This window comes from Ictalurus punctatus, chromosome 10, assembly GCF_001660625.3.
Source record: "Ictalurus punctatus breed USDA103 chromosome 10, Coco_2.0, whole genome shotgun sequence".
Lineage (NCBI taxonomy): Eukaryota > Metazoa > Chordata > Actinopteri > Siluriformes > Ictaluridae > Ictalurus > Ictalurus punctatus.
Genome location: NC_030425.2, coordinates 12,030,586 through 12,058,459, shown reverse-complemented (window position 1 = coordinate 12,058,459; position 27,874 = coordinate 12,030,586). Strand labels below are relative to the sequence as shown.

At 40.1% G+C, this 27,874-nt stretch overlaps 1 protein-coding gene across 2 annotated transcripts; it reads left to right on the top strand.

Annotated features, from left to right (window-relative positions):
* tle5 (TLE family member 5, transcriptional modulator) lies at positions 1-27,874 on the top strand. Of its 2 annotated transcripts, none has more exons than XM_017478617.3 (7): positions 1-471; positions 13,456-13,544; positions 18,404-18,467; positions 19,745-19,789; positions 21,190-21,252; positions 21,944-22,018; positions 23,958-27,874. In XM_017478617.3, the coding sequence occupies exons 1-7, from the start codon at positions 445-447 to the stop codon at positions 24,189-24,191; spliced, it is 597 nt and encodes a 198-aa protein (XP_017334106.1). In that variant the 5' UTR covers positions 1-444; the 3' UTR covers positions 24,192-27,874. The 2 variants fall into 2 exon arrangements, with proteins under 2 accessions (XP_017334106.1, XP_017334108.1); XM_017478619.3 differs by having other exon boundaries at positions 5-471; positions 23,961-27,874.

Below are 27,874 nucleotides of genomic sequence, written 5' to 3'. Positions count from 1 at the left end.
TGTGTGTGTGTGCGTGCGTGCGTGTGTGTGTGTGCGTAGTCACATCCAGGCGCCTTCATTTCACAAACCCACCAGCGCAGTGAAGAAGCACTGAAGCGCATCTGAGAAACAGCGCTGCCAGGATTGTGGTTAAAAAGGGAGCTGGCAGGCGAAAACAGGAAACATTTCCGCAGTGAAAACGACGTTATTCGGGGCGTCTTCGCGAGCTTTTTCCCCACCAGCGCCGAATGATACCCCAAGAGGAATCACTTACAGATACGAGACTGAAGCCTCGTAATCGGAGCAAAGCTGTTGCTGCTGCTGCGCTGTTTGGGTGCCGTGTTAGCGGGCTAGCTTAGCCTGCTCCATTCGCGATATACCGACGAACAAAGAAGCGGAAAAAACACATTTCAGACGCTTTGCTGGGCTAAAAGGTCTGCGTAAATATTTGAACAGAAAACTGTCATGATGTTTCCACAATCCAGGCACTCGGTGAGTGTGTTTTTTTGCTCTTTTCTGCACGCTAGTAGTTAAATGTCATTAGCCCGCGAAGCTAATCTGCTAACTAACCTGTTATAACCCTGCTAAGCTAGTTAGCTAGCGTCCGCTTCCAGGTGAACTTTAATGAGTCCTCTAATTGTACAGTATATGAAATGAGCTAGCATAGTTTAGCCCAGTTTAGCTTTTAACTGCTTCACCTAGAGCCCCTTTAAATGGAAAATACATTTGAAATATTTATAAAGCAGAAAAAAAATGTATTTTAAGTGTGACCTGAAAGAAATAAAACAAAGGCATTTTCGCATTAAGACTTCAGAGTAAGTGCAACTCTAATACAATGTTGTTATTAGACATTTATTATATACACACATCTCTAATCTTCAGTTTTAAATCCTTTTTTTATTATTTGTTTAACAGGAATACAATACTGATGAATATTGAGGAGCTCTAGGGTTTGGGTTTTTCTTGCTGTAAATATTGTGCAGTTGTGTAATTGGTGGTCTGATGGGTTTATACCCTCATGATCAGCTCATTTTATTCACAGAATCTGAACAGAAGTGTGTGTTTATTACTCCTACATGGCTAAATATCAAATATAAAAACAAAAAACAAGAACAAGTTGAATCTCCTGTAGTTAAAACGTCGACTAGTAAATAAAAATGTAATAATTATGAACAAACAAACCCAGTATACAGTGTGATAATATAGTAAAAGACTCAGACTTCATTACGGCTGAGCGATATGATCATTGTTAATAGTAAATCTTTACAACTTTTTTTTTTTTTTAATGAAGTTGCTCACTCTGGAAGCTGATCTGATGTTAAAGATTTTCAGTTTTGAAACGTTAAAACTGTTAAAGATATTTCACTATTCCAGTATCGGGAGATGATTGATTTTATTATTTATTTGCCATGTTTTCGCTCAATGTTAGTTATCGTGATATGACGGATCAATACAAGTAGAAGCTGGTAATTTTGTTTACAAGGTAACTCCAATTAATTAGAAATTAGCCAAATAAATCGAACACATAAATAAATTCAAATATGAATGCTAGCTACTTCTTTTTTCTCCAGACATACCTTTGGTGATGGTGGGCAGAGAGTTCTGTTTTCACTTAACTGTCTACAGGATATGCTATATGTTATTTTGCGTACTTCAGATGGTGCAGATTTTGTGATGAGGTCATGGATAAGTTTTCTTTCTGATGACTCTTCCATGCAGATCATGTTTGTGCAAGCAACATTGCAGAGTAGGACCGTGCTCCACCACTCCCGTGTCAGCAAAACCTTCCTGCAGGTCTTTAGTGTCACGGGCAGCTCTGTCCTATCTTTGCCTTTCTGAGGCCCTGTTTACACTAGTGTGTTTTCATTTTTAAAACAGCGTTCTAAGGTGATAACGATCCTCATCCACACTGACGTTTCTGCTGTGTTTCAGAAACGATCTCCGTCCACACTACACGACCGAATACGCCATGACCATTCATGCACACTGGCATGCGCATACAAGTGTAAACAGGAAGTTGGCTGCTAGTCCAAACTGGCGGTCCATGTAGGACTTACTCGAAATGAGATTTGTTGTTGATTGCTCTAATAATAGCTTGCCTCTTGCGCATGTAGGCAGCTGCAGTATTATAAAATACAGAATTTAACTGCACAATGGCTGCTCAGAATGACAACAAAGCCAGCAAAGCTTGCGGTTCAGTGTCTGTGTTGTTGTCTATACGATCAAGGTAGGGTAATGGTCATGTGGTAGGGGCTTGACAAATCAGGGAAGGATACGCAATGATCCAGAAGACCCAATCAGGGGGCGAATGTGGGCGAAGCCACGCCTTCATTTTCAAAAGTTTTCGTTTTGGTCTGTTTACACTGAAACGTGAGCCCGGAGTTTTCAAACTAAAACTGGGTCTTCGGCGTTCCCAAAAGTCTCCGTTTTCGAGGGTCGAAAATGCCAGAGTTGTGTAGATGACAGGCGTAACTGTAGCAAAAGTTATGCATTTTAAACTGAAAACGCACTCGTGTAAACAGGGCCTGAGAGTTTTCCTGGTGTTCCAGATCTTGACTTCCACAGTTCTCCTTAAGTGCTGTTTCTGAGCTGGAAATACTTTGATATCTTTGCATAGCCTTTCCCTGTTTTGTAGCCATCAGTTAGCTCCATTTTCAGATCATTTCAGGTCATTTTCAGATCAGTCAGCTGCTTAGTGGAGCCCATAGTTGTTGAGTGTTCGCGCTAAGGTGTGAAGATTCAGTGAATTTATTTAACACACCGGAATTGTGATCAGCTGATAAATCCTAATGACTTTCTTGCCCTGAGTAATGAGTCCTAATGAGTCAGATAAGGCCAAGCAAGTTAATTAAGTTCTGAGACTTTACGACTGGAATGATGTCCAAACCTTTGCACATGCCATCATTACTATTTTTTCAAGTTTTAAGTTAATCAAATATAAAGTAAATGTGCATTACCATTTGCAGAAAAAGTTATTTAAAAAAAAAAAAGGTTTGCAGCAGATGTATTGTTTACTCAAACTATTACCTACAGCTGTAGGTAATATATTGTACACACTGTGTATCTTCATAACCATAGCTCCTGGGATTTTTAAACAGAGTAGAGGTGTAGAGATGTTCAAAGGCCATGTGAAACATTTTATTTGGTTTTAAAGCAGATAAATCACGTAGAATATTGACCATTAGGGTTGTTAAAAGTATCGGTACTTCGGTACCAAGTCGTTACTGAAAAGAAAAAAGTTGACGGTACCAGCTTTTCATAAGTACCGGTAGTACCGGTCCAACCCGGTACTACTGCGCTACCTGACAGGTGTACAGTCGGGAACTTTACATGGGTGTGCACCGTGCAGCAAGAAGACATTGTAGCCAAAGCAGTAGCAGCTCCGCTGGTTACCATGGCTACATCCGAAACTGCAAACTTACCTACTATATAGTAAGCGAAATACATGTATTTCTCTCGGACGCTCGATTTCCGTTTTCGGTGCTGTTACCGCTACGTGTGTAAAAACGGCGCATCTAAAATTTCAGTGCGGATAGATTAACCGTGCTTTCAGGAAGAGCGGCTGCTTTTCCGCTGTATTTATTCCCTCGGTTTAAGCAGGTGGGTTTAAAATGATGGAAGCAGTTGCATTATGAATGTTGTAGCATAGTGTAATTCCAGTGTATTATTGCCAGAAAACATCCTCGTTTTTGTTTACTTAATGGTTAGCATACGCACGTTTAACGCTAATACGGTCAGGAGTCCTTATTAACCATTTAATGCTTTCACTTTTATTGGGGTAAAATAAATGGGAGGACATGATGGGGTTTAGTAATTTTACACACCAGAGGCTTTTTGATGAGCGATATATCTGAAAATGTGTTAGAAAATAATAGATGTGTGGCTAGCACTGTTTGTCTTTAATGTCAGTCATTCAGAAAAACATTTCTGCTCTTGTCTGGAGAACTCTAGTAGCTTTAATAATCAAATACTTGACGTATACAGAATGGCATTTTTAAAAATACATTTTATATTGATATTTAACTTTATTAATAAAATAGTGTGTTGTTCTTTTAGCATGTTTTTGTGTTTTGCTTCGGTACCGAAATTGTTACAGAGTACCGTGGAATTTTACTGGTATTGGTACCGACTACTGACATTTTGGTACTGTGACAAGCCTATTGTCCATGATTTAAAGTTACATGTTCAGGGACTACTTTAAAGGAAAAGTTTAATTAAAAGCTCTCTTTAGCCTACCGGCAACAGCAACAGTAGGTTGTTATGCTTTCAAAGCATTCCCAACCAAATCTCCTGTGACCTGTTGCTGCATTAATTTGTCGCCTAGTGCCGTTTGGTAACACGAAACGCTTGGTTACGATGCAGCAGGTATTCAACTATAAATTAATTGGAGACTTCCACAATCGACTAATTGCACAGGGCCAACCCGCACTTTTGATTAATGCGCATTGAGTCGTGCAGCTGCGCTTATGAATCGTGATTAAGAGCGAGTTTTACATTTCAATACACATTCAGATGTTGAAGGTGCCTCTGGTTTTCCAGGCTGTGTGAACACAGCTGATTTTGCATAATAATCACAGGGTATAGAACTATAATGTCTACTCTTATCAGTGCACTAGATCTCTAGTAGTAATTTGATGATCTATTGATAACCGGAAATGTTTGCTTGTAACGCAGATATACTATGATTACTGAATTTGTGAAAATGCTGAGAGTAATAAATGGCTCAGGCAGCTTCGTCCCAGCTCTAAGGGCAGAAGAGGATCTCATAAATCACTATCTTGAGTCTGGCCTGCCTGAACCCTGGCCACAGGAGATGATGATGAAGAAGAGAAGGGCGTTATTACCACGGCAGCGTGGCTCCATAGCAACGACTTTTCACCGTTCTTGACAAAGATGGTGTTTACTTAGACTGGCCTGAATGGCTCTTAGCTGTAACTGTGTGCAGTGATGCGCTGTATCTGAGCCCTTCAGCTAAAAAGGCAGCGACTTTACACTAAGTCTCTGACTGTCCTGTTTGATTTTTCCTTTCCCCATAGACTAACGTTGATGCTGAAGCATCACATCTGGAACATAGCTTTTTGGTAAAGTAACCATGAGTGGTCTCATATTTGAACATGGCCTACCATGTTGAGCTAATAAGTTACATTTCCAGGATGACTTTTTCATGAGTAACAACTCTTAAAATATGGGCAAAAATATCATATCATATATATGATCGTAAAACAGACGAACCCACAATGTGCTGATCCCGGTTCTGGTTCAGGGAACCATCCAAACCTTTTATGAACTGTTTGGCATTTCAAGGTCCAAAACATCGCAGAATCACTGTGGAAATTCAGTAATGTGTGAACCTATGGAAGCTTTTGCAGAGTTCTATCTTCCTGGTACTCCGGTTTCCTCCCCCAGTCCAAAGACATGCCTTGTAGGCTGATTGGCATTTCCAAATTCTCTGCAGTGTATGTGTGATTGTGCCTTGCGATGTGTTTGCACCCGGTCCAGGGCGTCCCCCGCCTCCTTCACCGAGTCCCCTGGGATAGGATGGATGCATGGAATTTCAAACAACCCACAGTCTTAAGCTTTTATTTTAATAGTGGGCGAGAAGTTGTTCAAGAAGTAACAGTTCCCTGGCGTGACCAGTTCTTCGTTCATGACCAGCAGACTTTTGGTGCTCAAAGCAGATTAATATTGCTGACTGAAGCCTGGCAATTACGAGGTGGAAAATCCTGGAGCAGTCGAAGATTGGGTATTGTTACCTCATCAGTAGAAAAAGAGTGAGAAGGCGGTTTGAATTTTAAAAAACTGTCTGAATAACAACAGACAATTGTTTTAGAAATCTCATTTTCTTTGGTAGTAAAATAAGTCTGTGTAAAGACTATTCATAACTTAGTAAAACAAATGCAGAAAATGTGCGATTTACATGACCGTGATTAACAGATGAACATGTTCCAGAGACCTAGTATGTTTTAATGTCTGTTTTTATGACTGCGTTGCTGTTCGACATCTGTATTTCAGTTCTCACCCACTGAACCACTGATATGGGAGCAGTAAACCATATACGCAGGGTTCTCCACAGTTCTGTTAGCCAACCGATTAGTCTGACCTACAGCGCTGAGTTTTTTTTTTTTTTTTTTTTTTTTGCTAGTTATTTTTATTGTTCTCACCTTATTTGAAATCAGGCCACAGGCTGCTGCATCTGATAAACAATAGCTCACGTCGCTGCCGTTTGTCTAACAGTAGGCAGCTTTGTGATTGTTGTGCACCAGTTTCGACCTCAATATGGTGTAAAGGAACTAGTGCTGGGTTTTAAACAAAATATGTGACGCATAGCTTATATTTTATAGGCTTTTATAATTGAAACTATAGCTGTTACAAGAAGCCCTTGAATTTCTCCACTGCTTGTTGTTTCATCACTTCAGATTCATTTTGGGTCAGAAATTAATGAACAGTCTTGAATGACCCAGACGTTTATTACTGAGTAGCTAATAGCGAGATAGAGAGATGACTGATTTCCTTTAGTGCCTGATGTACTGCCAATATCGATCAATGCACGCAGTTTAAAAACTGCAAGAGGCTGATGGTGAAGGAGGACAACATGGCGACTGAACACAATACAACAACATGATGTTTCAGGTGCTGCAATTATTTTTCATTTTTAATCACACATGATTTCTGCACGTGTTGAACCCATTCTTATAATAACTTTTATGAAAAAAGGTTCCAGAGTGCACATCTTAACCAGAGAGTAGCCTACGTGCAGGTCTACTCTGTTCACGCTGATGTGTTGTGCAGTGATTTCTGTACTTTTGTTTGGGGAAACAAGTAGAAATTTAATTAAAAGCCAGTTTAAAATGAATTCATTTACAATTGTATTTTCCTTGGTTTCCCATTTTAATTTTCAAACGAAAAACAAAATGTGCACAGACCATTTAGCAATGCCCCCTCCTCCCATCCCCCTTTTTTCCTCCCTAGTTTGGTCTTGCTCAATTCCCATGCACCAGTCATATGTCCCCGATCATAGGACAGCTACTAACAGGGAAGGCTGAAGGCAAACGTGAGCTTCCCCGAGACATGTGAAACCAGCCAACTGCATCTTTTCAAACTGCTTCTCATGCTGCACCACAGAACAGTGCAACACAATTGACGGAAAGCGCTATCCATCCTCTTCCACATACATGAGCTCACGGATGCCCACAATTGGCTAGTGTTTCTGTGATTGACAGGAGGGGGGGAGTATGCCACCCCTCCACCCCAGACAGCATGGCCAGTTTTGCTCTGTTGAAGATGTCTGTGGCATCACCGGGATTCGACTCGCGTTCACCGGATGTTACGAGGAATGGTTTACTGGTGCGCCACTTGGGAGCCATCATTAGCCTCTTGTAAGAATGTATGTGAGGTAGCACATCATGTTTACGCCCTTGACCAGAAGTCAGCAAGTTACTGGCCAGTGTTTAACCGTGTGGTGACAGCATGTTGTGCTTTGACAGATTTGCACTGTACTTTATTTTCCTCTTTTTCATCATGCATGTTCCTGATTCTCAAAAGACCGTCACTCATCTGGCCATGGTAATTAATCAGACTAGTCCTAGCCGATATATGTAGCATGTGCTATAGTTATAGCATCAAGCAGCATTAAGCACATTCTGTTTAATATACATACCAAATAAAAGATTTGGTTTTGTGAACGTGAACAGTGAGGTTTTTCCTTTATCTGGTTGTTGAATGCTGGTGACCGCTAGCCTACTGAGCCTGCTTGTCCTCCTGTGGACAACTATGAATAAGTAATATCCCTGACTTGTATTCCTCTTGTCCCGAGCAGTCAGGCTGATTTGTCCCCGAATAACCCCCGCCCCGGTCTCTGTACTAGTCTTTCACTGTGAATGTACATAAAAGATGAGTTTCCTATTCTTGGCTCATTAGGTGAAGGTGAATGCTCTTATATAACGTGTTATAAGGACACGGCCGTCCGATGTTCTATTTGGTTTGAAGGACACGCCGAGTTGTTTAGGCCATGATCGTAGTTGAGAGCAGTTTTAGTTGTTTAACCCATTTCCAGGCCTTGTTCTGTCTAAATTCTAAGCGATCATGCTGCCATGTAATCCCTGTTTAGAAAAGGAAACACAGGAGCTTACCAGAGCACCGCCCGGAGCTCATCAACAGCCTGCTGCTGCGTACAGGCAAATCCCAGAGGAGGAGGTCGCCGTGTGGGATGCTAATACAGCGTTTAGCTATGAATATCTGTTCTTTGTTTGAGTTTATCTGCATTCTGCCTGGCACTGGCTTTCAGAGATGTGATTGCACACATTATTTCAGCTTCAAGCTCTGAGTCGCGTTGTTGATTTAATGTTTGATTTATTGTCGTTTCATGGGCCGGGAGTAATCTTTAGGTTGTGACCTGAGGATTTCTTTCTCTCTCTCTCTCTCTCTCTCTCTCTCTTTTTCTCTCGCTCTCTCTCTTTTTAAGACCCGAAACAGCATCAGTCACGATCAAAGGCTCTCGGTCAGTAATCTAATAAATCACACCAAGCCAGGCGTCTGCTCTCAGCGTCTGCCCTCTAAACCTGTGATCTGATGACACAGAGCACATAACATATAGTCCTGCCTCATTTCCCCCTCAAACTCCGGTTCAGTGTGACGTGCTTTGTTGGCACAGCAGGTTCATTTGCAGTATTGTTGAAGCATTTATGACACAAATTGTAACCATATTAATAAAAATATACCAAAAAACAGGAATGTATTCACTATTATCTAAAGATGTAAAGTTCAGTATATAAACAGAATAATTACATTTGCATTAATTATACGGAAGCTTTTTAAAAAAATTTATACAACGCAATTTGTATGTCAGCGGTGAATAAATCACACATTCAACTAAAAACCTCTGAACTTTAAACTCTCCCTGCTGTAGTGCAGAACCGTTACCGTTGAGCTACAACATGGGATGTATGATGCCAAACCCTGTAAGAATCTCAGGGAAGTTCATATGCAATTTTTAGTTGTGTGTTATTGAAGGGAAATTTTATCTTTTGTTTTTGATGGCATTTCTCAAGCCTTTACAGTAATGGTGATGGATTTTTAAAAAAAAAATTTTTGAGTGTCACAGATTTTTATGCAAATGGAAGTGTTTGGGTTGGTGTTTTTTTTTTTGTTTTTTTTTGTTCATATCCCAGATTGGTAATGCCCTCATACCCTATACAATTGGTATACTGCCTGCTGTGATTGTGTAAACATCCAAGCATTTTATTTGCAGTAACAAGAAAATAAATACAGATTGTGTTAAAAATGACAAAACATAATCCAGATCTACTTAAGTGTATGTATTGTGGCAGGCATTGAATAGTATCAGATACCACACACGTATTTGTCTGTATGTTACAATAGAGGTGTAGCACTCAAAAGAAAAGAAAATGCAGCCGATCAGATATGAAGCTTGTGGGACAAAGAGCTAGCACATTTCCAGTCGTTTTCAGTAAAACGGGTGGTGACCGTCCCAGTGATGATAAAAATTCTTTTTGCCATCAGTTAAAAAATACTTATTGGTTTATTTCATGGAAATCATTGCAAAACATTAATATGGCTACATGTGAATTTAAATTTTACGTTGAAACATGATGGCTGTTCTCAATTAATTGTAACCCATATTTTGCCATTTTTGTATGCTTTATTTCAGTATTGGCAGAAAAAAACTAAAACTATGGTGTTGGAGGATAAAAACAAAACAGATGAATGAGGTCACATGATGCTAGTAACCTGAGGTGTTCATTTAAAGCATCTTCAAGAAACCAGAGTGGCTCAGTATGGTAAAGTGGGGTAATGCCATCTTTTTGTGTGTGCGTGTGTATGAGAGGGAGAGGGAGAGGGAGACGGTGTGTGCCATGTCCACGACCATGGAGATAATCATCCAAATCTAATTCATGCCCGACAGGATTAGCTTTCCATCCCTCAACTGGATTACAGGGCCGTCCCATGCAGTAGCTCAGCAAGCCTCCAGTCTCATTCCATGCTCTGATCTTATATTGTATATTCTCCATTTGTCATAGGTCTGTAATATTATGGTATTTCAGTCAGGGAGGGTAAAATTGCCCTAGATATGCGAATGTTTCGTCATCACGAATGAAATACGTTTTGATTTCAGAATCGTTATTATCTACATCGCAATGCAGATTTATAGCAAACGTTATACTGACAGGCACATCGCGTCCTCTTTTTTTTTTTTTTTTTTTTTTGCTCGAGCAGGTATTAAAGCGCTACGAAAGACGGTTAGTTGATATAAAAAGTGACAGTTTTCTGGTGTTATTAGCCAGCTCACAAATAAATATTCAGTGATGATAACCATTGAGGTGGGAACTTAGAGTTCTGGGTGCTCTACCATGAGCATTCCTGTTCACACACACACACACACACGCCACAAACCTGGTGAAAAGCATGTGTGAGAGCAGGAACAGAGGTGAGATTAACTGTAGTACTCTTGTGCTTTGTCTTTGGGTAAAACAGATCGAGGGAGAGCTAGAATATGAATGGATTCGCTGACGAATTGAGCTCTCAGTCATGCGAAGAATCGCTATCCCCCCTCACATTAATCTCCTGTGTTTTTGTACACAGCGCTACTGCGAACACAGATTTTTTTTTTTTGTTTTCAGCCCAGATTTGTTCAACGGTTTAAAGGGAATTTTTTTGGAACCGTTTATTAGGGTTTTTTTCTTTCTTTCTGTTAAGCGATGAGGGTCAGGGGCTGACAGAAAATTACTCGAATGATGAATCTCATTTAGCTGCTGAAGATTCTCAATTTGCCCAGCAGCACATAAAACCTTTAAATGCTTTAATTGCATCTCAGAGGAGCAGAGCAGAATAGCAAGAATCAAATTAGGGGATTGTCCTATTTTTTGAGGTGTGTTTGAGAGAGAGAGAGAGAGAGAGAGAGAGAGAGAGAGAGAGAGAAGTAAAAGTTGAGTTAACTTTGGTAAGTTTCTTCATCTGCTTGTGAAAGACTTTTCTTTTAAAGCCCTGGAATGTTGTCAGTTAGTCCACACTCTTGCTTTCTTTCATGGCCTGATTCCTGGCTTCTCTGTTACGTGCTTTCTGGATCGTTTTCTATGTAGCACCCAGCCTTGAATTGCGCTGATCCCGAGTTTCGTTTACCAAAGCTGCCAGGCCAGAGAGCCGTTACTGAAGGCCACTATTGTGTGGGTGGCACAACCTGCAGCTTTCCACCACTCAATACTTCACCCGAGGCTATCGACTGTGAACGGCTGAGAATTCGAGCTGGTTCCATACCCCACTGTTCCTCAGGAAATTAAGTTTCCTGGGCCGCCTCAGTCATGGAGCTGCGGGTTGGCGGAGAGGCACATGAGTACTGCGCTTTACTCTGCATACTGAGCTCGTGTTAAGCTATATGACCCTTGCTGTGACTTTAGCCTCTAGCTGTTATTGTTACACTTTGCCCTAGGGGTATGGCTGAATAAAACATTGGGAGAAATCTGCCAACTAGTAGAAATGTTCCTACCTCAGCTGGCAACTCTGAAATGCCCTAATATGTTACTTGTTGCAAAACCGCTACATATACAACCACAGCGTTTCTGAGAGCGGGTGTTCGGACTCGTTTAAGGCTAGGTTTTACTTTCTATGTTGAGTGTTAGGTGAATGTCAATCAAAGTTTCATGCCGCTCTCTGCAAGATTACGTTAGTTAGGAATCAAACACGAGGGCGTGCTGTTATTGGGAAATAATCAACGGCGGGGTGTTGTGATAGAGCCTGATGCAATGCAGAGTTACACATTACCACTCCGAAGTTGATTATTTTCCTATAACAGCACGTCTCAAGGTGTTTTATTCCCCTTACGCCAAAGCAATTTTGCCAGCAATTAATTTTTATTCATTTATTAAAGAACCACACATCTTAGGCACATCGTATCCATTTATAGATACGCTAATTGTTGTGTAATTTCCATGAAACAAGGTATCTCTGATGTGAAGACAAAAAAGAGCAGCATGTCATGTTACCAGGAAACCACAAAGTGCAAACCCCTCCATCCTGACCACTTTCTTGTTTCTTGTGTCAGAAACAGTTTAAGTTGTAGCTTAACCTTAAAGTATATTTTTAAACCCATTTATATGGCGAATCTACCAAACACGTCCCTGTGGGCGTTGTTTTGTATATTAGAACAGGAGCATTAAAATAACCCTGTGATCGTCAGAGCTGTGGGTCTATAGGAAATGAATCAACACCTTCTGACCAATCAGAATCAAGCGTTTATCAATCATAAGTCTGCCATAAATCAGGAAGCACAGTGGTGGTGGATCTACCAAATATGGATTTTGGTGTAGCACGTAATATATTTATTTTTTTTATTAATTTGTTTGGATTTATTGGAGTTTACATGACTGTTCAAATAAATAAAATAAAATAACATTGCGTGACATCTTTCATAAATGACTTCAGTAACATTAATTTTGCATCAGAGGTTGTTTTTTTTTTAAGTCCACAAAAATGTGTACAGTGTGATATGTAACATTATTGCCAGTATATTGAAAATATTGTGATGTAAATTAAGATCATGTTGGCCACCTCCACATTCACCCTCTTTTGCCCTTTAAAGCCCAGAGTTCAGATACACGGATGATTACAGAAGGAAATAAGGTGATTTTTACCCACGGGCAGTACAGTGGGTAATGTGGCCCTCGGGATGCTCGACTGTTAATGAGAGCAGAGGCTTGAATTTGATTGCCCGTGTGCTTAAACTTCATCTCATTAACTTTTTGGTTCAGTCTGACTTGATGGTTCATTTCCCACAGTGTCGAAGCACGATATGAAAGAGAAGTGACTCTGATTTTTTTCACAAGGTTGTCTTCTCCTGAAATCCGAGCAGTCTGTATTCATAAAAATCTGTCAAAAACATGCGAGGGGCCGCCTGTTTACTTTATGGGAGTGCTGCCAGCATGGCACCTGGTGTTCTTGAGCGTCCATGGCAGAAGAAGCCAGATCTCTCCAGTCATAATCTGTCCTGTTTCTCCTTCTGGAATTTTTTTCAGTGTCAAGGGAAATAATATCTGCTGTAAAAGCCTCACATGTAATACAACTGGAATTTAGCGACCGTCTGTTTTGACTGACGGTTGACTGACAGGGATTTTTTTTTTTTCCTTTTCATAATTTTCATATCTTGGAAGAGGTTTATGGTGTAGCGGGGGCAGCAGTCTGCCACATGAGAATTCCTACATGATTTAGGTTTTGGAGGGTAATATTCTTCACAAGCCTCGTGGAAATTGTGGAAGTGGTGCGATTTCTTAATGCTGTTTTGAACGGCGTGCCATTAACCATGCTAAAGTGTGTTCGGAAACAGGGCCTAGATATATGTGTTTGTGTGCGTGTGTGTGTGTTTGTGTGTGTGTGTGTGTGTGTGTGTGTGTGTGTGTGTGTGTGTGCCCACTGGAGCAGTGGGGGTGAAGGCGTCTGACTGACTGAATGTTAATGCTTTGATTACAGGCTTCATCACAGCAGCTGAAGTTCACGACGTCAGACTCCTGTGACCGCATTAAAGACGAGTTCCAGTTCCTCCAAGCACAATATCACAGGTGCTTCTTACCCCTCTCTCTCTCTCTCTCTCTCTCTTCTTACCCTTTCTGTCTTAATCTCTCTCTAGATTTCACATATTCTTTTGTATTCCCTGCACATTACCGTTAACTTCCATACTTTAATATCAAGTAAATTTCATAATGTTCAGAACGGAGATTTTAACACACATAATTAGGGATACAGTGGTTACTGGATATTTTGGCTTATGGATCTTGTCTAATGCTTTGAATTCTGAGAGACAGAAGACTTAAAACTCAATGCAACATGAAAAGCATGACCCACATCTTTCACAGGCTTGTTTTTAAAGGCAGCTTTTCTTCCTCCTCTTTATTCCCATGACAACAAGAGAGCTGGCGTTTAACCCCCTTTTACATGTGAGCGGTTTAGAAGAACAGGGCCCCACACTTCCTGTGTCTATTCAGACCTTCACGCTCCTGCCACTGACTTTAGCTGAGATCCCAGATGCAAGGCCTCTTGGCGTCTCTCTCTCTCTCCCTCTCTCTCTCTCTCATACACGTGTGATCTATACAGCCTTTTAAAGGAAATGTACTACGGGCTGTCTCCACAGCCCAGGAGGGCCGTAGCTCCCCCCATACATGTGCGTAAATAGATTGGGGAATACATTAATCAAAATGAGGATGACAGCAGAAGCGATTTGGAGGCGGAAAGAAACAGCAATAAAACTACATCAGTGTAGTTTTTTTCTGCCTTTTTTTTTTTGCCGCCACCAGCATCCTCCAAAGTATCTAGCGGCCATAGCCAATCAGCGGCTGCTATCGCCAATCACAGGTAGCCTGGCAGCATGGAGGATGGTCGCTATGACAACCTCCAATGTATGTTAGGGTGCTGTATTTTTTTTTTATTTATTTATGTTTGTTTTTTTTAATAACCAATCTGTGAGGAAGGAGTAGGGAGCATTTCATAGCTCGGAAAAAAAAACAGGGACGGATTTTAGTGCTCCACTTTGGTGTGCTTCTCAGCTAAATGATATGTTTGACTGTGAACTGTGATCGTTTTGTTCATGATATACCATACATGACAATTTACAGTGCTTTTGCCCCATCCTGATTTAATTTTTTTGAGTGTACATCTCATACTAAATTGCAACCAGGCCTGATTACTGCAAACCCTGTTCAATCAAATCAACACTTAAATAGAACTTTTTCAACAGTATGAAGTTGGTTAAAAGGTCTCACCCAGTAACATACTATGACAAAGTTGAAAGAAATTCCAGAAATGACGAGGAAGAAGGCGATTGAAATAAATCAGTCTAGGAAGGGTTACAAAGCTATTTCAAAGGATCTGGGACTCCAAAGAACCACAGTGAGGGCCATTATCTCCAAATGGAAAAACTCTGCACAGTAGAACCTTCTCAGAAGTGGCCAACCTTCCAAAATTTCTCCAAGAGCACAGGAACTACTCATTTACAGTGCATCCAGAAAGTATTCACAGCACTTCACTTTTTCCACATTTTGTTATGTCACAGCCTTATTCCAAAATGGCTTAAATTCATTATTTTCTTCAAAATTCTACAAACAATACCCCATAATGACAACGTGAAAGAAGTTTGTTTGAAATCTTTACAAATTTATTAAAAATAAAAGACAAACAAAGCACATGTACATAAGTATTCACAGCCTTTGCCATGACACTCAAAATTGAGCTCAGGTGCATCCTGTATCCACTGATCAACCTTGAGATGTTTCTACAGCTCGACTGGAGTCCACCTGTGGTAAATTATGTTGATTGGACATGATTTGTAAAGGCACACACCTGTCTATATAAGGTCCCACTGTTAACAATGCATGTCAGAGCACAAACCAAGCCATGAAGTCCCATGAATAGTCTGTAGACCTCCGAGACAGGATTGTATTGAGGCACAGTTCTGGGGAAGGGTACAGAAACATTTCTGCAGCATTGAAGGTCCCAATGAGCACAGTGAACATCATCCATAAATGGACGAAGTTTGGAACCACCAGGACTCTTCCTAGAGCTTGCCGTCCGGCCAAACTGAGCGATCGGGGGAGAAGGGCCTTAGTCAGGGAGGTGACCAAAACCTTGATGGTCACTCTGACAGAGCTCCAGGATGTCTCTGTGGAGAGAGGAGAAACTTCCAGAAGAACAACCATCTCTGCAGCACTCCACCAATCAGGCCTGAATGGTAGCATGGCCAGACGGAAGCCACTCCTCAGTAAAACGCACATGACACCACCGACGCTCCCTATCCAACCTGATGGAGCTTGAGAGGTCCTGCAAAGTAGAATGGAAAAACTGCACAAAAATAGGTGTGCCAAGCTTGTAGCATCATACTCAAAAAGACTTGAGGCTGTAATTGGTGCCAAAAGGTGCTTCAACAAAGTATTGAGCAAAGGCTGTGAATACTTATGTACATGTGATTTTTTTGTTTTTTATTTTTAATAAATTTGCAAAGATTTCAAATAAACTTCTTTCACGTTGTCATTATGGGGTATTGTTTGTAGAATTTTGAAGAAAATAATGAATTTAATCCATTTTGGAATAAGGCTGTAACATAACAAAATGCGGAAAAAGTGAAGCGCTGTGAATACTTTCTGGATGCACTGTACATTACTTTATATTACATTAGTGGCATTTAGCAGACGCCCTTATCCAGAGCGACTTACACTTATAAGTGTCTGAGCAGTTGAGGGTTAAGGGCCTTGCTCAAGGGCCCAACAGTGGCAGCTTGGCGGTGCTGGGGTTTGAACTCATGACCTTCCAAACAGCAGCCCAACACCTTAACAACTGAGCTACCGCTGCCTACTTATCTAGGAAGTTACAAAAGAGCCAAGAAGAGCATTAAAGGTCCTACAAGCCTCTCTTGCATCAATAAAGGTCACTGTTCATGACCCCACTATCAGAAAGACACTGCAAGGTAAAAACCACTGCTAACCCAGAAAAACATTAAGGCTCGTCTGAATTTTGCCAAAACACACCTTAATGATCCTCAAACCTTTTGGGAGAATGCTCTGTGGATTGAGTCGAAAATGGAACGGTTTGGAAGACAGGGGTCTCGTTACATCTGGCATAAACCAAACACAGAATTCCACAATTAGAACATCATATCTACGATCAAGCATGGTGGTGGAGGTGAGATGATGTGGGGATGCTTTGCTGCCTCACAGCCTGGGCAACTTGTAATAATTGAGGGGAGCATGAATTCTGCTCTCTACCAGAAAATCCTAAAGGAGAATATCCAGTCTTCAGTCCGTAAATTGAAACTCAAGTGCAACTGGATTATACAGCAAGACAATGATCCAAAGCGTAGGAGTAAGTCCTAGTCTTAGAAATAAGTGAAAGACTGATCTCCAGTTATCAGAAATGTTTGGTTGTAGTTATTGCTGCTAAAGGTGGCACAACCTGATTTTAAGCTTAAGGGGGAAATTAGAGTGCCCTCCACTAATATTAGTAGTAATAATAATAATAATAATAATAATAATAATAATAATAATAATAATACTCAATATTGGCACCCTTGTTAAATATGAGCAAAGAAGACTGTGAAAAGTTGTCTTCATTGCTTAACCTTTTTTTTCTTTCTTCTTTTTCAAAAAATCACAAAAATACTCTGCTCTCATGCAAACAAAACGCAGGTTTATCAAAAAAATCTTTGTTAAATATAGTTGTGCAACAATCATTGGAACCCTTTTAGACAATGCTTTGTGCTAACTCCCTTTGCCAAGATAACAGCTCTGAGTCTTCTTCTATAATCCGTGATGAGGTTGGAGAATACATGGTGAGGGGTCTGAGATCATTCCTCCATCCAGAATCTCTCCAGATCCTTCAAACACTGGTGGACTCTTCTCTTCAGTTCACCCCAGAGGTTTTCTATGGGTTTCAAATCCGGGGATTGGGATGACCATGGCAGGACCTTGATTTTTTGGCCACTTGAACCATCCTCTTCACAATGCGTTGAGACAATCCACGTCCAATTCCAGGTTGATTCATAACACTTGAACATTTTGTGAAGCTCAACATTTTGCCGCACATCACAGCTATATTCCTTGGTCTTACCCATTGTTATGAATTTGGGAATTTGGCCTATGTCTTACCTCATATTTATACCCCTGTGAAACAGGAAGTCATGGTTGAACAATTTCCTGTTCCTAGTCACCCAGGTGTACTAAAAATGCAAAATATCAATGGGTATATACTTCAAATATATTTCTCTCATATGAATTCATAGGGGTGCCAATAATTGTTGCACACCTATATTTAACTTTTTTTTTGCTAAACCTGTGTTGTGTTTGCAGTTGTTTGATATCCATGAGAGCAGAGTATTTTTGTGATTTTTTTTAACAAAAGATCAGAAGTTTAAAGACTATTTTTCCACAGCCTTCTTTGCTCATATTTAGCAAGGGTGCCAATGATAGTGGAGGGCAGTGTCGTTTTTCCCATTGGTGATAGGTTTTTGGATAACCTTTTTTATTTGTTGCTTCAATAGCAACATAAATAAATATGTAAAAAGTGTATTGTGTGTTTACTCAAGTTACCCTTGTTTTATGTTGTATTTCGCTTGAAGATCTAAAACTATTTAGTATGAGATGTACACAAAAACAGAAGAAATCAGGATGGGGGCAAATACTTTTTTGTAGCACTGTAGATGTCATGATGACAGATGTCATGCCTTCAGTGAAGTTTGATTTTGTGTTTGTTTGTTTGTTTGTTTGTTTATTTATTTATTTATTTATTAGGAAAACTCTAACAGGAAGTGAGACTGACTTAATGATTTATTTATTCTTATTTTAAATATTTCACTTTCCAGCATGAAAAAATGAGAAAAGGCTAACACTCTGTTCTTTTTGAAAATAATCAAACTCTCTTTTTTTTTTTCCTGCAGTCTAAAGCTAGAATGTGACAAATTGGCCAGTGAGAAGTCGGAGATGCAGCGTCATTATATCATGGTAAGTGCTACCGCTGCAGCCTGTTTCCAGATCTAGAGCTGGAGCAGACCTGGAGCAGAGAGAGGTGATGAAGATGGGTCAGGATGAGGAGCAGGGGCAGGAGCAGGGTCAGGGAGAGGACCAGGGGCATGTACAAGGAGTGGTTCTTGGTGCAGGAACAAGGAGTATTTTTGGTGCAGGTATAGGGAGTGCTGCTGGGGTAGGTGTTCGATGTGGTTCAGGGGCAGGTAAGGGAGTGGGGCAGGTTTAGGGGTGGAGCAGTTATATGGAATTGCACTGGATCAGGTGTAGGAACAGAAAGTGGGCAGCAAGAACTGGAGCAGGACAAGAGCTGCGAGAGGATCTGAGGCAGGGGTGTTGCTTAGCCCCAGGCTGCTTGCCTTCTCAGATTCAGATTCTCCAGCCTTCCACCCACTGACATATTCCCTAGCTTCCTGCTTTCATCTTATCTCTTTCTCTCTTACATTTCCTTTCTGCTTTATTGCTTTTCTTCCCTTCTTCTGATTTCTCTCTTTTGCTTGCTATTTTGTCTTTTCTTTCTCCACTTTCTCTCCTTCCCTTTCTTTCTGCACTCTGTCCCCCCCCCCAGCTCTCTAATCTCATTTTTGCTGGCCTGAGCTCCATGTTGCTCTCTGATATTGCTCCTCTAATTGAACCACCCAGCAGTTTAATCTGATCTAATCTGTGCAGTATTGCTCTCACGCCATCATCCGGCTCTCCCCTCCTCCCTGTAATAGCCTATCGAGTTCCTGTGCCCTTCCCTTGTCCAAGCTTCAATAGATCGGTGTGTGTGTGTCTCTGTGTGTGTGTGTCTCTGTGTGTGTGTGTCTCTGTGTGTGTGTGTCTCTGTGTGTGTGTGTCTCTGTGTGTGTGTGTCTCTGTGTGTGTGTGTCTCTGTGTGTGTGTGTCTCTGTGTGTGTGTGTCTCTCTGTGTGTGTGTCTCTCTGTGTGTGTGTGTGTGTGTGTGTGTGTGTGTGTATATATATATATATATATATATATATATATATATATATATATATATATATATATATATATATATATATATATATATATATATATATATATAAGTATTGTATTATGTACTAAAGGACTGTTGAAACATGCATGCTCACGCTCACACACACACTGTATTTGTTAAAGAATTCAGAATTAATAATAATTAAATAATTATTATTATATTATATATCATTAATAAATAATGAAAGAATTTCAGGGTTTTTTTTTGTATATGTGAAAATGTTGATATTTCACTAATACCACTTATCTCTTCATAGTACTATGAGATGTCCTACGGATTGAACATTGAAATGCACAAGCAAGTAAGTGCTCCCACCTCCTATGAATCAACCTTTATCAATAATAAAATGTTTAATGTGTACAGTCTCTGGCCCCTTTATTAGGAACACCTGTACAATTGCTCATTCATGCAGACTCCGCATTTACACAGAATGGTGCAAAAACCCCAAAACTGTCCTGTGAGCGGCAGTTCTTTATAACTTAAACACTGAGTGTTCATGTTATTTACTTGTTAAGATCACTAGTTTCCCACACAAGAAATAATGTCTCTACAGTGTGTTTGGTTGTTCAGAATAGTGACCAATTCATTTATGTGCTTTTCCTAAAGTATCAATGCTTTATTGTTTGATTTTTACTAAATCCCAGTAAATATGAATTTATTGGACAAACAATACATCAGTTGGGCCAAATCCATTGTAGTAGGGCAGAACCCCAAAACAACAAAAAAATTATTCTTGATTGACTGCATTGTAGACGCACATTGTTGCGATGAGAAGCCATGAAGATTATTGTTAAGTGAATGCACGTTGGCTTTGGCCTAGACGTTGATGTCCACTGCTCCTTGTGCTGTTTTATCATTGACTGTGCCCTTGTGGGACCGCGTACAGAGATTTACGATGCTTTACAGTGACAGCATCTTCATCCTTCCTGAACATGCTGTCAGGAATCCAGTCCCACACCGTATCCGCCTCCAGCACAATTCATCAGGCTCGTTGGGGGACAGGAGAAAAATATGGGAGGGAAGGCATGCAGGCAGCTGTGTGTGTGTTTGTGTGTGTGTGCAGAATGGCTGTAGTAGGGAGTGAGAGAAAGGTGAAGGGGAGTCCTGAAATGAATGCAAAGAAGAACCAAGTGTTTTTTGTATTCAGGCAATTCCTTTATCACCCTCTCTGTCTCTCTCTCTCTCTCTCTCTCCCCCTCCCTCTCCTGATGTTCCTGTTTCATGCTGTGCAGTGTGCCAGTGTGACAAGGCATTGTGCCAGGACTATACTGAAACAGGGTTATTGGCGTTTCTTTGCTTTTTCTTCCTCCACACCCTGTCCTCTTTCCACTTCTTCTAGCAGTTGTAGATTACATTCTCCTGGCATGCACAGCAACCATCTCACGCTTTTCCCACAAGATGTCCATGCTTTGGATGTACATGAAAGAAGAGATGGCACAATACTGTTGAGATTTTTTTCAGTATTGACAATGAAGCCTTGAATATCAGCAAATACTGATCTGATGTATACTATTGATCCAAATATATACTGTATGCATTTGACTGACAGAAAGAACATCTATGCTTAGTAATTGTTTTTGCTTAGTAATTGTAATTGTTGCTTTAGCTGTAATTGTTTCAGTCAAGTAAAACTTGCCCTGTTCCATATCACACTTGATTAGAATGTGCGTGCGTGTGTGTGTGTGTGTGTTCCCCCTGCAGGCAGAGATTGTGAAGAGATTAAATGCAATCTGTGCTCAAGTCCTGCCTTACCTGTCTCAAGAGGTACTGAACAATGGCTGCACATCCACAACCCATTTAATCACACCCAGCATCATCTGTTAGCACTTTCTGAATTTTATTTTTCTTATATTGAAGTTTTATAAGCACCTCAGTTCCTGTGAAACTCACAGCAAGGAATGCATTGATTTTTCTGCTTGTAACTCTGTAAATATTGAGTGCTGTGTTGATGTGAGTGTGGGTGAGTATGTATGTATGGATGAATGGATATATGTAGTGGGGTGGATATGTGTGGATGGATGTCTAAATGGACGTGTGTGTGGATGTATGGGAGGATGTGTATGTGTGTGGTTGGATGGATAGATGGATGAATATGTGGGGTAGAATTAATGGATGGATATGTATGAATGAGTGGAGGTGTGGATATGGATGTGCGTGGTGGGATGGATAGATTGATGGAAATTTGTGGTAGAATGGACATGTATGAATGTATATATGGATGTGTGTGTGGTGGGATAGGTAGATTGATTGGTGTGTGGTGGGATGGATGGATATTGTGGAGGTGGGATAGATGGATATGTGTGGTGGGATGGATGGGTATTGTGGAGGTTAGATGGATGGATGGATGTATATGTGGGGAGATGAATGGTGGGATGGATGTATGGATAGACACAGGGGATATGCAGGACACTTGCAGTTTGTGATATGACTTGTGTGGTGTGTTACTGTGTTAAAGCACCAGCAGCAGGTCCTGGGAGCTATAGAGAGAGCCAAGCAGGTCACACCACCAGAGATGAACTCCATTATACGGGTAAGGATAGAGGAGGAGTGTATGTGTCTGTTTGTTCATGCTCTTTGTACTAGTGGATGGTGGACCAGCATAAATGCTCTTTTTTTTTTTTTCTTTTCAAACCGTAAAGATTAAAAAATGTTTATCACAGGTGAGTAAAACTACAAAGGCAGACTAGTGTGCTAGTATGCTCGCCAAATATTCTACTATATAGTATTGTGGTAGTATGGAAGTATGCTGCTGTAAGAGTATGTTAGTATTGTTAGTGTGAAAGTATGCAAGCTACTCTGCCATTAGGCTGTTATGTATAAGCTGTATGCTAGTAAGATTGTTTGAGCGTATGCTAATGCGCTGTGAGCAGTGAGGAAACAATTGTATACAACTTAATAAAGGATAAGACACTCACCTCGCTATCATTTTGAAGAAGATATAGCTAATTGCCTTCACTACAGTGGTTTCTAGTTGTTATAGCCCTTTTGAGCTGAGACAAACATTTAAAAAGGCTTTAAAACGGGAAGCAGAAAGCAGAGTTCAGAGCTGGGTAATGTCCTTGGAGACTTTCTGAGAGTCAGAGGTTTCACAAACAGCAAGAGTTGTGTGAATTTATAAATGTGTTTATGAGGGCGTGCTGGTTCTAGTAGATGTAATGACTTTAGTTTTGCTGACTGGCAGAAGTGGTGGGGTTGACAGAAGCTTGTATTTCATATATATATAATATATCTGTGACATCGATACACTAGTAAGAAACAAAAGGACAGTACCTTTACCAGTGTACAGAAAGGTTATCTGTTAAATTTTTTTGTCATTGTGCATTCCTGTCCCCGCCCACATTTCCTGCTTTGTCCTAGTGCTAGTGAAGGGCTCGTGAAGTGACGTGGCATCTGTGCCTATGTGTCCTAATTAAGGAGGCATGGCATCTGTGCCTGTCAGTCGGAGATGGAGGCTTGGCCTTTCAATGTTTAAAAGCTGACTGTGTCACCGCCAAACAGATTAAATCGTGGCTAAGTGTATCTTTCGTGCTGTGGAATGTGTGGAAATGCTCATTGTGTTGTCTCGGCAGAAGAAATACGCACCCCAAAAAACACATTGGTTACGTTCACATTACCAGGATGAAGTGATACAGATCTGATGTTCTGCTTAATATGACACAGATCCGATTATTTTCAGGACTGTGTGGACACACAAATCGGATCTTTTCAAATCACACCTGAGACGCTTTCCTTTGTGGTCCTGGATTGGATGGGTATCTGATATGTGGCCGTGTGACCATAATGAAAATGGCCAGATTGGAATTCACATGGATTTTCTCGAACATTCATGCACATATAATTGCCGTTGGCATCATCTGGTATCTGCATCACGGCAAAGCAACAATGAAGGACAGCAATGTCAGGGACCATGTTCGGTGAAGGATGGAGAAATTGATTTACTGTAATCGATTCAAGCAATATTGGAAGGAACCGACCAACACAGAGTAGTGTCTGAAATGCAAGTCTACATGCAGGGCATTTTGGGACAGGCGTGTTCTTATTAAAGACAGATGAATGTGGGTCATTTCCAGTTAGGAATGTGACCCATCACGATAGACAGATCTGAACTGAGAAATAATATGTGAATTGTGCAATGAAGATTGTAATGTGAATGGAGCAGACTGAAAAAAGTAAGCATGAGACCTGTGAAGAGAAACGAGGACTTGCTGTGACCTGTTGAAAGCCTGTTATCTGCAGCAGTTTGATGTGGGTGTAGATGTCACAGTGACCTGTTGTGTTTTTGTTTTTTTATAGGAAAAAACCCCCAGGTAGTCACAGCGTGATAATGATCATAGTCTACAGATAGTGAAGGAGTCGGCTTGCTAAACAGAACTGAGACTGTCAAGTCTTTAAGTGAAGAGTGAAATTATATAATATATCCCATTATAATAAGTCAGTAAGTCTGACTTATTAGTCTTCTTTTCTCCAAGCAGCAGCAGCTTCAAGCACACCAACTCTCCCAGCTGCAGGGGCTGGCCCTGCCAGTGACCCCTCTCCCCCTGGGCCTGAGTCAGCCAAGCGGCCTGCCCACCGTCACCTCCAGCTCCGCCCTCTTCTCCCTCTCCAGCATCCTGGCATCGCAGGCCCAGCTCGCTAAGGAGGACAAGAGCGCCAGAGACGCCTCGGACAGCCACCGTGACGAGGACGCCGACAAGTCCGACTAGACGTCGCTCCTCTGCCTGCTATTGGCTGTGACCTCATCCTCCAGTGCTCGCTTACAGCACAAGCGCATTGTCTTTCTTTCTCTTTCTCCTCATTGCTGTAAATTGCTATTGTGATCTTGATAATCTGTTCTTGATCGTTCCACTAGCTTTATATTCAGCAGTCCACCTTTTTTTTTTTTCTTTTCTTTTTTTCCATAAATATATTTCCTATATATTTAGTTATTTTTCTGGCACCTCTCTCAGAGTGTATATGTGTATATCTCTATGTACTATGTATTCCATATTCTGCTTCGTCTCAGCATGGCCATCAAGCTCCACTGAGGCACCACCAGTGTTTCTTTGAGCACAGTTTTATCTCCCCCTACTTTTCTTTCTCCTGAAGAGATTCTTTTATCCTTCACCTTTGAAGGAGCACATTTATCGCTGACAGAATGAAGAGAAAAAGAAACGAACGTAATGAAGGTCAGCAGTAGTATGTGAACTGTAGAACGCATGCTTTATTTTCTGCAGCATTTTTGGTATGGGTGTAGTTTACCTCTATAAATAACAGTTAAATGGCTTACAGCGAGTTAGAATAAAGTGACTCACTGACCTTTTTAAAGGAATATTTTAACATTTTTTTTTTTTTTTTTAATTTACAAGAAAGGTTTAGTCTATCATTTGATTCTTTATTTTTGCACTGGACATTAGCTAGCACATTAACATAACTTAAAAAACAAACAAACAAAAAAAATGGAAGTCTGTCTCACCCAAAATCTTTTGCGTAAACACATTGTCAAGTATTCACATATTTGCCCCAAACAACACCACTAAGATATGTGGTCTCCTTTAATGAACAGTTTTATGGAAGGAAAGTCCATATTCACAAACTGAATTCCAGGTTTCTGCTACAGTGCCACCTACCATGTGTCTGTGTTTCAGCATTCATGCCGGATTCTGTTATTTAGAGGTTAGGGCAAGACATACTTTGTCCTAACAGTAGTTCTGGCTCTAAGGCAAGTTATCGTTTCTATGGTAACAACTTGCACAGGGACTTGTATATGCAGAAACCTAATACTAAAAGGACTGTGGTGTTATTTAACAAAAAATACATCATGTAATCGTTATTATTTGAGGCTTTCTGTTTATTTAACATTTATGGAAGGAGTCTCCAGTGTTAGAGATTTGTAACCACATCATTACTGAAATTTCTTCTTATTTGAAATTTTTATTTTTGAAATCTTTAAATTTCTTTATGCTTTTGAGGCAAATATGTGGTTATGCAGTATGTTTTGGATGAAAGAGACTACATTTGGATGAAGGGGAAATTTTATATATTTGTTCTACTTTTTTTCTCGAAATATTCCTTTAAACTGTTTGAGGTGTTAATCAGAGGTCACTGCAGTGCAAAACGGAGAGATTCTGGATTAGTTATGATATTCGCTAGACTTAAAATGACCTAAAAATTGTCCAACCCCTCTTTTTCTATATATATATATATATTACTGTTTAATGTGTGGATTCTGAAAGTGTGTTTGTTTTTTTCTCACTGTCATAGACAGAGAGCATTTAGCATCATTAATCAGAACAGCTAACCCTCTCACCAAGTGAAGGGGCAAACTGTTTGAAAAAAAAAAATCGAATCTTTTTTTTAATGGTATTATCTGTTACTGTCAATTTGGTAAAAAAAAATGATTTGTGTTTGATTGTGTTGTTTTTCTTAGAGGTACTTGGAGAAATAATATGGTGGAAAAATTGTATACGAGAAACGAGAAGCACTTTCTCTTAGCAGATTTCCCCTGTTAGATGCATGCATGCAAAAAAAAAAAAAAAAAGCACATGACATACGAGAGCCAGTGATCCTCGTATTCTGAAACTAAAACAGAGCACATTATTTTCTTTAAGGAAACCAAGTAACATTTTTGACAAGTTCTCTGGAGATCCTGAGTAATTCTTTACATTTATTTGCAGATCTGATACTCGCTGTCTTCTGTTGTGCCTTTTGTCCTGGATGAAATTCTTTATTTCCACCAATAGGGGGCAGTAAGCATTCAGCATGTTCTGTTGTGGCCATGATCATGATTTTTTTTTTTTTTAACGTTTACCCTTTTTAACGTTACACAAACGTCCCTTTCTTCTTTTGCAGAATGAGATTAGCCGTGCGTCTAAATCAAATGCACATTTATCCAATCAGTTCTGAGTGAGCAGCTTATTAAACAAACAAACACACAAACATTTTGCGTTTTAATTCAATTTATTTTACTGATAACCTGCAATCAGATTTTATTTTTGTTATTAGATTCCATTGCACAAGCAACCTGAAGTAGAAAACCTCGCCTTCCTCCTGAGGAGCCTATGTACAGGACGTCACTGTGAGTTTGCTTTCTTTTCAGTGCAGCCTGTTTGCATTCCTGACGGGGGAAAGAAACCTAAATTTTGAGAACTGAATCCACATTTAATTTACTGTCGACAACTGTTCATGTACTGCTTGTGTACGTTTGTTGCACAAACATACACACGTACAGTGGCAGTACAAATATACTTTTTTTTTTCTTTTTTTTTCTTCTTTTTTTTTTTTTAATGATGCTGACTTTTTAGGTACATCTCGTGCAAGGTTGCTTGTGACCTTATGTTTATTCATTCTGCCATTTCATATATTTGTTGTAAGCATGTGTGTGCTTTAGACTCACTTTTATAAATCCGTATAACTGGCTGTTTTAATTTGCCAACAGCACCTAGAAATGATCCGAGTTCTCAACCTATGGAACGTTGTGTTACTCTTCAAACTAACTGTTTAAAAGTATCGCAGTGCTTTAGTGATGGCACGCTGTGCCATTTTGTGTTTTATATCCTCATGAGACCCCACTGTGTTGTACAAGAACATCGCTTTCTTTTACTCAAGTGAATTTCTGTTTGTATGTACATCACAAGCTAGTAAATAGTAAAGAAAAACTGAAAATGCACGACGTAGTTCAGGTCTCAAGGGGATATAACAGCAGCAGGACCACAAAAAAAAAGTGGTTTGATATGAAGCGAAACAGGAAGTGTCTCTTTAATGGAATCTAGTTGTGCTAGTGTAAAAGTGCCAGATTGTATAACTACCAACATGCTTGAGGATGACTTGCTACACGTGCTTACTCGCATACTTTATTTCTATAGCTGTTTTTTTTCTCTCTCTCTCTCTCTCTCTCTCTCTCTCTCTAAAATGCCATGCCTCTGTGTGGATATGTAGTCAGACAGATGTTGCGATTTCTTCTCCTGACTAATTAAATGTAGGTGTTGGTCTCACAGAAGCAGTCAAGGACAGTAGATGTGTCCTGTTCTACATGGAACTAGAGCTTTGTGTCCACTGATTCATTTGTATCTTGAGTGATTGTTTTAGAAGATATTATGACCCCCTGTTAGCTCCTCCCACCCTTTTCTTACCCAATCATTGATTGCCGTCTGCTCTGCTTGATCATTTGCATTTATTTCCATTACGCATTGTAAGCATTTTGTGCTTTGTAAAAAAAAAAAAAAATTACCTCTTATTTTCTGATTATAGTACAATCTAAAGTGCAAAAATAACAGTGTTATACAATAGCCTGAGGATGAAATAATAACAAACACACACAAAGTAACATTTTACTTTATATAAATGGATATTTCTGCAGTAAGGAAATGCTGCTGGTGCCTTACAAATAAAATCAGATCAGTGGAGGAAA

What these genes read in the sequence shown, in the direction of transcription:
- tle5 (XM_017478617.3), top strand. Translation starts at nt 445, where the DNA reads ATGATGTTTCCACAATCCAGGCACTCG. An exon ending in TGCAGCGTCATTATATCATG is followed by an intron (nt 18,468 to 19,744) that starts GTAAGTGCTACC and finishes ATCTCTTCATAG; the next exon opens with TACTATGAGATGTCCTACGG. An exon ending in AGATGAACTCCATTATACGG is followed by an intron (nt 22,019 to 23,957) that starts GTAAGGATAGAG and finishes CTTTTCTCCAAG; the next exon opens with CAGCAGCAGCTTCAAGCACA.